At 36.1% G+C, this 13,144-nt stretch overlaps 2 protein-coding genes across 2 annotated transcripts in view; both read left to right on the forward strand.

The window, feature by feature from the left end:
- LOC132109802 (microtubule-associated tyrosine carboxypeptidase-like) overlaps positions 1-13,144 on the forward strand; it is a 383,617-nt gene that overhangs the window by 62,355 nt on the left and 308,118 nt on the right. The window lies entirely within an intron of this gene.
- LOC132098117 (sulfotransferase 2B1-like) lies at positions 8,780-11,059 on the forward strand. Its single transcript, XM_059504267.1, has 6 exons — positions 8,780-9,385; positions 9,627-9,835; positions 9,929-10,055; positions 10,178-10,275; positions 10,370-10,550; positions 10,783-11,059. The coding sequence occupies exons 1-6, from the start codon at positions 9,247-9,249 to the stop codon at positions 10,932-10,934; spliced, it is 906 nt and encodes a 301-aa protein (XP_059360250.1). The 5' UTR covers positions 8,780-9,246; the 3' UTR covers positions 10,935-11,059.

Here is a 13,144-nt window from a genome sequence, read left to right on the forward strand (position 1 = left end):
CTCATGGACTGTTTACCACAGTTTGTAGACATTTGAGGTGTTGATGAGTAATGAGTTATTATGTACTTTATGAGAACAATGAAATTGTGTTTTCTCTATTAAATATGTAAAGAAAAGTGTTTTGAATGAAGTGTGAATAATTGTGTAACTTAAGAGAAATTTGTTATAATAAAGATACATTTAAACATGTTTTTTTCGATGTTTGTAACATTTAGTTTAAGTTGGCTATTTTTCTATCTATTTCTATCTGCTCAGAATGAAAGTTATTATACAGATGCATACTTAATGCACGAGTCCTCAAAATTCTTAGTTGTAAACCAGAGAGTGATGTTTATAGAATGTGTTTGGATAATAAAACACATGTTTATTTGAAAATAGATTGCTATAATCTTGAATTTTAATCATAGTCATACTCTTTATTATATTCTTTACTATATTTTTTTCACAAAAACTTACTAATCTTAAAAATAAGTATATTTTGCATGGAAGTCAATTGAGTAATTTTATGATTTTAGAGGTAAAAAAGTTCAAAAACAAAAATCATAATTTGTTGAAATGCATAAATTGTTTTTTATGGGTTTAAACCATATTTAAAGGTGAACAACTGCCAAAAAAAAAAAAAAAAATAAAAAAGATTTTGTCATCAGATAACCAACCTGTATTGTAAGCTTGAATGGTATCTTGATGTAAATACCAAAGTTGTAGCGGTTGATCCTAATAACGATGTGGAACAAAATGTCCTTGAATCTGGGGTTAGCCCAGATGATACCCCTGTTATGTATTTCACAGCAGGCCCTTTTGTCACTAGACGTAATCCTACTGATGAAATCTCATCTATGTTGAGTTCACTGTATATTTCTGATAATGAGGAAACTGATGAGGAGGATAATGAAAGCTGTGTAATGAATGTTAAAGGTCTCGTTCATCGTGATCGCATGTTTTAAACTTTAGTTAGTGTGTAATGTTGTTGTTAGAGTATAAATAATATCTGTAAAATTCTAAAGCTCAAAGTTCAATGCCAAGCGAGATATCTTATTTAACAGAATTCGCCTACAAAAAACGACCCATTTGGACTACATCCCTCTAGTTCCTGCAGTAATGATGTCACTAAAACAGTTTTTTGACTAACCTCCGCCCACATAAATACACAAAAAGGGGGCGTGGTCTTGTTGCGCTCCGACAGAGAAGAGGAAGAGTTGCGTTTGTGTTTGTCGCCATGTCATCGAAACGCTGTTATTTTCATCTCGGAGTCCAATCACCTTTCTTTGGCCTTCCCAGGGACGCTGTACTTAGAGATTAATGGTTACAATTCATGTTTACCTCGGTTCCCGAAAATTATAATCCACATGTAAAACTATGTGCAGCACATTTTGCTGAGGACAGCTTCCTCAATCTCAATCAGTTTAAAGCCGGATTCGCACAAAGATTATTCTTGAAAGATGGAGCAGTTCCCTCTTTGTCTGGAGAAGGTGTTGTGTATGGACCACAACCGGTAAGTGTATTTTATTATTTAAGTTGGTGCGTTTAACAGTTTCTGTAACTTATTACACAAAGGGCAACGCTGTTTACCTTTGTTAACTAAATGTCAGGGTTGTGCAAAAATCGACTGCGATTTTCATGCGCATCTCATCAGTAAAAACGCTCGTTTGATTATAAGTACATCTCCAGCACATGCTCCTGCCCACTTGCTTCTCAAAACTAGCCCAATCGCATTTCAAGGAGGGCAGCGCGCACTCAGCTGCTGTCGAATCACAACACAGGAACCGCTGGCACAATCAAAACTTGTTACGTATTTCTGAAGGAAGAACTTTATAGAACAAGGAAGTCATCAGCCCATTTTTATGACAGTGAAAACAGCGGTATACAGATAGGTGAATTGTGTGAAAAATACTCTGTTTTTTTACACGCGAAACATGAACAAATGTTATATTGCACACTGTAAACACAAAGCTTCAATAAAGCGTGAAAAACGGGACCATTAATGTGGTGCAAACTTTAAGGTGGATTTATTGGCTCTGAGTTCAAAAGTACAATCATGAATTCAAACAGTCTGTTGAAAGCACTATTAATCGGGAGGAGAGTTTCAGAGAGGCAGTGGACGCTAGCTTAGCAGACAGAGGAATATTTCCGATTCAGCTTAGAGAAGTTGGAAAGGACTGTGGCTGACTGTTTGATAAGGAGAGATACCAAGTGGGAAAATCAAATAAAAAAGCTATGACTAACTAGTACCCCTTATCACTCAAGAATACCTCCTGCTAACTCCATTTCCTCGGTTCATGTTCCCATAACCCCAGTACCGACACCCAGAGTTAAAGTGCCACTACCAATTACACAGTGCAATGGGAAGACCCACTTAAAACAGAAAATATAAATGTGGTTAACCTGAAGTGCTGGTACGGACGTTCGCCTCCGATGTCATTGGCTGGGGAGGGGGATCTATGTAGCACCGCCACATAAGGAGAAGTTTATTTATAGCTGCGGGTACCTATTTCAATGGTCTGTTAGTTATTTTTGATTGCTTTCTCTCCGCGTACTGTTTTCTCCCTGTGGTATCGCTGTGATTGACCCAGAACTATTGTATCGTGAGAATCATCTCGCGCTCCGTGGTCACGTGCCGTGGCGTCGGTAACAGGAAATGGGAAATTAGTTTTTCTTTATAGAATGCTGGCATACTGGCGCTCGAGAGCGCTGTCGCTCACAAGTCTCTTTCAATCCAATGATCGGACAAAAGGAGTACCTTTCTTCTTGGCTGTGTTTTCCCTACGGGATTGTATGACACCTTCTTTGGGAGTATATATATATATATATAATTTTTTTTCTCTCTTTTTGATGTTTGTTTTTGTGAATGGAATACTTCCTAAAGATCATGTACATCACCCAGCGCTGGGTGGATTAGAGCTGCCGGAATATAAAGACATTACCGGTGAGACCGATCTGAACTTTTTTTCAGATCCTTTATATATATATATATATATATATATATATCGTACACGTTTGTGTCATTGAGAGCCTTTACACACACACAAAGAATTGTATCTTGTTTCGGGGTTTGCTTGCTGTGAAATTGAATGTATAATAAATACACTTTGTTTTGCTATTTAATGTGGTTTATGCGATCTCCTTTATACACTTGTTCATCCTCCCTTTGTTTTATTTGTGTAGTTCCCACGCGTTGCGGGAAATTGTTACATAATAATTGAATTAGAGAGCTCTCTAATGCAATTGTAGAGCTCTCAAATCTTAATTGTTACTAGTAAGAATTGAATTATAGAGCTCTCTCATTTAATTCTTACTAGTAGAAATGCAATTACGACAAGTAACGTTGGAAAAATTTAAGCTAAAAGGGCTTGCCACACACAGAGACGTTTTAGATCACATTAATGTTCAGGACATCATTCCAGAGCGCAAAGTCACGTTTGGAGTACCAAAATCCTCATAAGGTTAAATGCTGTTTTTTCACATATATATGACACCGTACCATCTGCTTGTTGTTAACTGCTGTCTCTGCCATGCAGAATATTTGTATAATATTTATTAGACTTTCTGGTTGTTATTTGTGACATAATCTTAAAAACAGCAGAGGTTTTGCAGAATGTGGCCCATTCTTTTAATTCTGCTTTAGTGGTTTGCCTGGTTTAGCCTGTCAGCTGTTGATCTATCTGTCACTTTGCATTGAACCGGTTGTAGAGCAAAACTTTAGCGTTCTTGTAGTCCATCTGCTCTCTTTCTCTCTCTCTCTCTCTCTCTCTCTCTCTCTCTCTCTCTCATGGACTGTTTACCACAGTTTGTAGACATTTGAGGTGTTAATGAGTAATGAGTTATTATGTACTTTATGAGAACAATGAAATTGTGTTTTCTCTATTAAATATGTAAAAAAAAGTGTTTTGAATGAAGTGTGAATAATTATGTAACTTAAGAGAAATTTGTTATAATAAAGATACATTTAAACATGTTTTTTTCGATGTTTGTAACATTTAGTTTAAGTTGGCTATTTTTCTATTTATTTCTATCTGCTCAGAATGAAAGTTATTATACAGATGCATACTTAATGCACGAGTCCTCAAAATTCTTAGTTGTAAACCTGAGAGTGATGTTTATAGAATGTGTTTGGATAATAAAACACGTTTATTTAAAAATAGATTGCTATAATCTTGAATTTTAATCATAATCATACTCTTTATTATATTCTTTACTATATTTTTTTCACAAAAACTTACTAATCTTAAAAATAAGTATATTTTGCATGGAAGTCAATTGAGTAATTTTATGATTTTAAGAGGTAAAAAAGTTCAAAAACAAAAATCATAATTTGTTGAAATGCATAAATTGTTTTTTTATGGGTTTAAAACATATTTAAAGGTGAAAAATTGCCAAAAAAAAAAAAAAATTTGTCATCAGATAACCAACCTGTATTGCAAGCTTGAATTGTATCTTGATGTAAATACCAAAGTTGTAGCGGTTGATCCTAATAACAATGTGTAACAAAATGTCCTTGAATCTGGGGTTAGCCCAGATGATACCCCTGTTATGTATTTCACAGCAGGCCCTTTTGTCACTAGACATAATCCTACTGATGAAATCTCATCTATGTTGAGTTCACTGTATATTTCTGATAATGAGGAAACTGATGAGGAGGATAATGAAAGCTGTGTAATGAATGTTAAAGGTCCCGTTCATCGTGATCGCATGTTTTAAACTTTAGTTAGTGTGTAATGTTGTTGTTAGAGTATAAATAATATCTGTAAAATTCTAAAGCTCAAAGTTCAATGCCAAGCGAGATATCTTATTTAACAGAATTCGCCTACAAAAAACGACCCATTTGGACTACATCCCTCTAGTTCCTGCAGTAATGATGTCACTAAAACAGTTTTTCGACTAACCTCCGCCCACATAAATACACAAAAAGGGGGCGTGGTCTTGTTGCGCTCCGACAGAGAAGAGGAAGAGTTGCGTTTGTGTTTGTCGCCATGTCATCGAAACGCTGTTATTTTCATCTCGGAGTCCAATCACCTTTCTTTGGCCTTCCCAGGGACGCCGTACTTAGAGATTAATGGTTACAATTCATGTTTACCTCGGTTCCCGAAAATTATAATCCACATGTAAAACTATGTGCAGCACATTTTGCTGAGGACAGCTTCCTCAATCTCAATCAGTTTAAAGCCGGATTCGCACAAAGATTATTCTTGAAAGATGGAGCAGTTCCCTCTTTGTCTGGAGAAGGTGTTGTTTATGGACCACAACCGGTAAGTGTATTTTATTATTTAAGTTGGTGCATTTAACAGTTTCTGTAACTTATTACACAAAGGGCAACGCTGTTTACCTTTGTTAACTAGATGTCAGGGTTGTGCAAAAAAAATCGACTGCGATTTTCATGCGCATCTCGTCAGTAAAAACGCTCCTTTGATTATAAGTACATCTCCAGCACATGCTCCTGCCCACTTGCTTCTCAAAACTAGCCCAATCGCATTTCAAGGAGGGCAGCGCGCACTCAGCTGCTGTCGAATCACAACACAGGAACCGTTGGCACAATCAGAACTTGTTACGTATTTCTGAAGGAAGAACTTTATAGAACAAGGAAGTCATCAGCCCATTTTTATGACAGTGAAAACAGCGGTATACAGATAGGTGAATTGTGTGAAAAATACTGTGTTTTTTTACACGCGAAACATGAACAAATGTTATATTGCACACTGTAAACACAAAGCTTCAATAAAGCGTGAAAAACGGGACCATTAATGTGGTGCAAACTTCAAGGTGGATTTATTGGCTCTGAGTTCAAAAGTACAATCATGAATTCAAACAGTCTGTTGAAAGCACTATTAATCGGGGGGAGAGTTTCATAGAGGCAGTGGACACTTTTCTAGCAGACAGAGGAATATTTCCGATCCAGCTTAGAGAAGTTGGAAAGGACTGTGGCTGACTGTTTGATAAGGAGAGATACCAAGTGGGAAAATAAAATAAAAAAGCTATGACTAACTAGTACCCCTTATCACTCAAGAATACCTCCTGCTAACTCCATTTCCTCGGGTTCATGTTCCCATAACCCCAGTACCGACACCCAGAGTTAAAGTGCCACAACCAATTACACAGTGCAATGGGAAGACCCACTTAAAACAGAAAATATAAATGTGGTTAACCTGAAGTGCTGGTATGGACGTTCGCCTCCGATGTCGTTGGCTGGGGAGGGGGATCTATGTAGCACCGCCACATAAGGAGAAGTTTTTTTTATAGCTGCGGGTACCTATTGCAATGGTCTGTTAGTTATTTTTGATTGCTTTCTCCCCGTGTACTGTTTTCTCCCTATGGTATTGCTGTGATTGATCCAGAACTATTGTATCGAGAGAATCATCTCGCGCTCCGTGGTCACGTGCCGTGGCGTCGGTAACAGGAAATGGGAAATTTGTTTTTCTTTATAGAATGCTGGCATACTAGAGCGCTGTCGCTCACAAGTCTCTTTCAATCCAATGATCGGACAAAAGGAGTACCTTTCCTCTTGGCAAAAGGAGTACCTTTCCTCTTGGCTGTGTTTTCCCTACGGGATTGTATGACACCTTCTTTGGCAGTATATATATATATAATTTTTTTTTCTCTCTTTTTGATGTTTGTTTTTGTGAATGGAATACTTCCTAAAGATCATGTACATCACCCAGCGCTGGGTGGATTAGAGCTGCCGGAATATAAAGACATTACCGATGAGACCGATCTGAACTTTTTTTCAGATCCTTAATATATATATATATATTTCGGGGTTTGTTTGCTGTGAAATTGAATGTATAATAAATACAATTTGTTTGGCTATTTAATGTGGTTTATGCGATCTCCTTTATACACTTATTCGTCCTCCCTTTGTTTTATTTGTGTAGTTCCCACGTGTTCCGGGGAATTGTTACATAATAATTGAATTATAGAGCTCTCTAATTTAATTCTTACTAGTAGAAATGCAATTACGACAAGTAACGTTGGAAAAATTTAAGCTAAAAGGGTGCCATACACAGAGACGTTTTAGATCACATTAATGTTCAGGACATCACTCCAGAGCGCAAAGTCACGTTTGGAGTGCCAAATTCCTCATAAGGTTAAATGCTGTTTTTTCACATATATATGACACCGTACCGTCTGCTTGTTGTTAACTGCTGTCTCTGCCATGCAGAATATTTGTATAATATTTATTAGACTTTCTGGTTGTTATTTGTGACATAATCTTAAAAACAGCAGAGGTTTTGCAGAATGTGGCCCATTCTTTTAAGTCTGCTTTAGTGGTTTGCCTGGTTTAGCCTGTCAGCTGTTGATCTATCTGCAGTGTTTGGAATAACGGCGTTTAAAAGAACGGCGTTAGGTAATGACGTTATTTTTTCAGTAACGGGGTAATCTAACTAATTACGTTTCCCGTCGTTACAACGCCGTTAACGTTACTGAACGTTAAATGCGGTGCGTTACTATGCATTGATTTAATATGCAATCCGAACGCACCCCTGGCTCACACAGCGAGTGAGCAGGTGGGTTAATAACGAGATAAGCGATTATGATTGGCTAAGGCAGAGTCATGTGTTTCATGGTAGCCAATCAGAGCCAGTGTTTTTACACACACGCGCCAGCGGCGCCAAACACACACAGTCACACACACGCAACAGCTACACAGAGATTCGCAGCAGCAGGAGAAATGGCGAGTCAGGAGCAATCCGATGAAAAGTTGGCATTTTCAAGGTGGAGATATAAGCACTACTTTAAATTCATTGTAGTCAAAGGCAAGAACGTGCATGTAATGTGTGACACACGCATCTACAAAGCTAGTGGCCAAAAACACTTTTCTTACAAAGAGTGCAGGATAAAACTCTTGCTGTCTGTTGACGTGCAATAAATCTCGAAAGTTATGTACGAACACCTGTCTGTTCTATTTATTTCAACTGATTTGTGAAAATTGCTGAAAAAAAAAAAATTATTTGACATATAGCAACTTTTTTTTTTTTTACAGTAACGCAAATAGTTACTTTCTCTGGTAACGAGTTACTTTTATTATAGAGTAATTCAGTTACTAACTCAGTTACTTTTTGGAACAAGTAGTGAGTAACTATAAGTAATTACTTTTTTAAAGTAACGTTCCCAACAGTGTCTATCTGTCACTTTGCATTGAACCGGTTGTAGAGCAAAACTTTAGCGTTCTTGTAGTCCATCTGGTCTCTCTCTCTCTCTCTCTCTCTCTCTCTCTCTCTCTCTGTCTCTCTTGGACTGTTTATCACAGTTTGTAGACATTTGAGGTGTTAATGAGTAATGAGTTATTATGTACTTTATGAGAACAATGAAATTGTGTTTTTTCTCTATTAAATATGTAAAAACAAAAGTGTTTTGAATGAAGTGTGAATAATTGTGTAACTTAAGAGAAATTTGTTATAATAAAGATACATTTAAACATGTTTTTTTCGATGTTTGTAATATTTAGTTTATGTTGGCTATTTTTCTATTTATTTCTATCTGCTCAGAATAAAAGTTATTATACAGATGCATACTTAATGCACGAGTCCTCAAAATTCTTAGTTGTAAACCAGAGAGTGATGTTTATAGAATGTGTTTGGATAATAAAATACATGTTTATTTGAAAATAGATTGCTATAATCTTGAATTTTAATCATAGTCATACTCTTTATTATATTCTCTACTATATTTTTTCACAAAAACTTACTAATCTTAAAAATAAGTATATTTTGCATGGAAGTCAATTGAGTAATTTTATAATTTTAGAGGTAAAAAAGTTCAAAAACAAAAATCATAATTTCTTGAAATGCATAAATTGTTTTTATGGGTTTAAACCATATTTAAAGGTGAAAAATTGCCACGAAAAAAAAAAAGAAAACAAATTTTTTGTCATCAGATAACCAACCTGTATTGTAAGTTTGCCACTGATCGATTTGAGAGACTCAAGGTCAAAGATGAACAAGGTTAAAGGAAAACAAATCTACCAACATTAATGATGATAATATAATGTGCTTTAAAAAAAAAAACCTTGCTTATATATTACGGAAAACAACAAATCCCTTTGCCATAGGTTTGATCTGGAATTTACTTGGTAACTGGTTTCTCAGGTAATTTCTGTGTCCCATGCTTGTGTACTTCCCCTTTCAGCTTATCAGTTTGTGATGTCAGTCTTCCGTTTTCTCCTCCTATATAGGCTGACAGTTTAAAACCATTGTCAGATCATCAGACTGTCTGTTTAATATTACTCTTTGCAGACATTGATTCACACATACAAATATGGCTCGACTAGATGTCACCGAAACTTTTCACAGTCTTATGTTTCCTGGGCACATGCATACTCAAGACTCATTGAATTATGCGACCAACTTCAATTTTCAAGATACAGATACTGTAATTGTCACCTACCCAAAATCAGGTAATACTGAAATGCATTTTCTTTGTGTTCATCTTTAGTCCTTCTTTTAAAAGACAATTTTTATTTGGGTTACATGTTTTATTTACCTTATTTTGTGCAGTAAGCTACTTTATTTATTTATTTATTTATTTATTTTTAGTTGTAAGTAGTAAGTATTAAGCTACTTCTTTTTTCAGGCAAGTTATTATCTGTGTCTTTCCAGAATAATTTTTTTTCTTCTTTTGAATACCTTGATTTATAGGAACCACATGGATGCAGGAAATCATCACTCTAGTTTTGAGTAAAGGGGACCCAACTGTAGCCCAAACTACGGCCAACTGGGCTCGTGCACCATGGCTTGAGCAGTACTATGCCGCTGATATTCTAAAAGCCTCTACCGGGCCTCGTATTATTACTACACATCTGCCTTACCACCTGCTAGCACCGGCCCTGCAACATTCCAAAGCAAAGGTAAGCAGATGGGCAAGTCACAAATTGTTTATACAGTTTTATAATTTCCTTGTTAAATTTGCTTGCAAGTGACAAATGTTTGCCTTTCCTCAGGTTATATATGTAGCCAGAAATCCCAAAGATGTGTCTGTTTCATACTATCACTTCCACAAGATGGCCAATTTTCTACCTGACCCAGGGACTTTCTCAGATTTTCTGACTGATTTCTTGAAGGGTGCAGGTTAGCTGATGTTTTCATTATTAAGTCAAGAGTTACCAGTTTAAGTTTTTAACAATTTTATGATATGCCGCTTACTTTTTTCCTATTATGTAATAATTGATGGTTAATTTTTTTTTCATCAGTGCATTATGGCTCTTGGTTTGATCATGTCAAGGGCTGGACCAGTCACAAAAAAGATATTCAGAACTTTCTTTACATCACGTATGAGGAAATGTGTCAGGTAGGAAAACTTTATTTGAATTCATTAATTTGGTGATCACATTCAGAAGAACTTACAGAAGTTGTTTCAGTTTGCAACTTTTCAATTTTATCAGGATCTTCAAGGGTCTATTCAAAAGGTGAGCCATTTCCTGCAGTGTCCTTTAACTGAGGATGAGCTGATCCTTAGTCAGAAGCACTCTAGCTTCAATAGCATGAAGGAAAATCCCATGGTGAACTACAATCTCATCACTCAGGAGATCATGGACCACAGCAAGGGCAAGTTCATGAGGAAAGGTATGTAAATGTATTTTTTATGTTTGTTTCAGTGATTAGTATCATCATCTGTGATGATGAGATAATTGAAAATGGAATTTAAACACATATTTTAACATAAGCAAAACATAATATTTTAGAATGACATGCATAATTTAGTTGGAAAATCAAATAGTTCTGCCAAGGATATTGATTATTTTAAGTAAAAAAAAAAATGTTTCAATGTTCTAAACACTACAATACTATTTTTAAGGTAAAGTCGGAGACTGGAAGAATTTATTCACTGAGGAGCAGAGTCGTCTTGCTGATGACGTGTACTCTTCACAGATGGCAGATTCCTCACTGCTGTTTAAATGGGAATGGCCCCCGAGTACCATTAACACTCCAGAATCCCACACAGTCTAGACGCCGACTGGGATAAAACTACAGAAACCAGATGAGTCCTCTGCCCAAATGTCACATTGCAGCAGCCTGCAATTGAACTGCTGGTTTTGTCTGGCCTGAGAACTGGGCCCCTGACTGATCATGGTTTCTCCAAGTTTTTATCCATTCTGTAGTTTTGGTTCCTTGCCGCTGTCAAGGGGTATAAAATAGAATTGGGATTGGGCCTTAATATCCAGCTATATTATCGACTTGATTGCACAGATGCTAATTAAACTGAACTGAGCTGGATGATGACATCACTTAATTAAATAAACTGCCTAAAATTGAGTGTTTTTGCTATTGTCATTTTGCATTATTGATAAACTATTTTCCTGTTTAGTACTGTAAAGTTGCTTTGGCATAATCTGTACTGAATTATATTAAATTACATAAATAAAATTAAAAAACATCCGGTCACAATTTTCCACATCACAATACATCAAGCACATCTCACCAGCAAACATACAATAATTCACATCCTTCTCTTCACTCTCTGAGGCAGAAGTCTCCAAACTCATCCTTTCTAATCATCCTACTACTTGTCCGCTTAATTCTATTCCATCTCACCTACTTCAAGCCATTTCTCCTGCAGTTGTACCTGCACTCACTCACATCACTAACATATCCCTCCACACTGGTGTTTTTTCCCTCATCATTTAGACAGGCTCGTATAACTCCACTACTTAAGAAACCCAACCTCAACCCATCTCTTTTAGAGAACTACAGACCAGTTTCCATTCTTCCTTTCATTGCAAAAACATTTGAACGAGCTGTGTTCAAAGAAGTCTCTGCATTTCTCACACAGAACAACCTCCTTGACAGCAACCAATCTGGCTTCAGAAGTGGACATTCAACTGAGACTGCCTTGCTCTCAGTTGTTGAAGCTCTAAGACTGGCAAGAGCGGAATCCAACTCTTCAGTACTTATCCTGCTTGATCTGTCCGCTGCTTTTGACACGGTTAACCACCAGATCCTCCTATCAACCCTAATGACAAAGGGCATCTCAGGAACCACATTTCAGTGGTTTGAGTCTTACCTATCAGATAGGTCCTTATATCCACACATTTGTTTCCTTGAGACTTTGAAGCAGCACCTCTGATGGAACACAGTGACTAAACCTAAAACCTTCAGCTGACACACAGATTATATCCAAACATTTGTAAATGACTGAAGTCACAGTGTATTTTTTTATTAAGTTAATTTAGAAAAATGTTTGGAGCATTTTTTGCTCATTAAATATACGTTTTTGTTTTTTAAAGTAATGACCAAGCGGCCGGCAGCAGACAATAAACCTATGTTTGATCAGTTTAACCTTCTCAAATCATCATGACTTTCCTAAAATAAAATCTATAGATATAAAACAGTTCAAGCATATAATGTTTAACGTTAAACCTAGATAAATGTGCACTATATCCAATAGTTTGTGCAGAGAGTGGAAGCTGAAACGCGCTTTGCAGGACACGGAGGCGCCAATGCGATCACTTGCATTTTTTTCAGTGGATACACCGTTATTTTTGCTCATAAAGGTAAGACAAAAACGTAAAGGGTCTACTTGTATTTGTGTGCACTCACAATATTAACAAAACATGCTTTTATAAAATAAAGAAAACAATCATGATGCACTTTCTGCAGTGTAAAAAGTAATCAGTAAAATATACGGTAAAAAAACGGCAGCTGTGGTTGCCAGAATTATACCGTAAAAAAATATGGTAACACCGTTTTAGGCTTAACAGTTTTATACCATAAAAAATATGGTAACAACAGTTTTATACCGTAAAAAATATGGTAACGACATTTAATGTTTTACATTACATTACATTCAGTGTTGGGAAGGTTACTTTGGAAATGTAATAGGTTACAGATTACAAGTTACCCTGTTTAAAATGTAATAGTAGTGTAACTTTTTTAATTACTTTAATAAAGTAATGTAACTAATTACTTTTGAGTACATTTTGATTACTTTTATAAATTTTTAATGAATGTTAATTTGCAACTGTAAATCATCTTCAACCATTTTACACCATGCAGGTTTAACCTTACAGTAGTGCTCAATACTGTCAGACTTTCACCATCCTTCATCACTTAAATTAAGATGATCACATTTGAACACATCCACCACACAATCAGACTTTACTTAGAGATTGATCTGAAGTTCAAAGCAGATTTAAAATCAAAAGAAATGTTTATAGATA

Source organism: Carassius carassius, chromosome 2, assembly GCF_963082965.1.
Source record: "Carassius carassius chromosome 2, fCarCar2.1, whole genome shotgun sequence".
NCBI classification, from domain to species: Eukaryota; Metazoa; Chordata; class Actinopteri; order Cypriniformes; family Cyprinidae; genus Carassius; species Carassius carassius.

Excerpts from the sequence above, each read along its gene's own strand:
- LOC132098117 (XM_059504267.1), top strand. The coding sequence starts at position 9,247 with ATGGCTCGACTAGATGTCACCGAAACTTTTCACAGTCTTATGTTTCCT. Across the intron at positions 10,056-10,177 it reads TGATTTCTTGAAGGGTGCAG|TGCATTATGGCTCTTGGTTT; the intron begins GTTAGCTGATGT and ends TTTTTTCATCAG. Across the intron at positions 10,551-10,782 it reads GGGCAAGTTCATGAGGAAAG|GTAAAGTCGGAGACTGGAAG; the intron begins GTATGTAAATGT and ends ACTATTTTTAAG.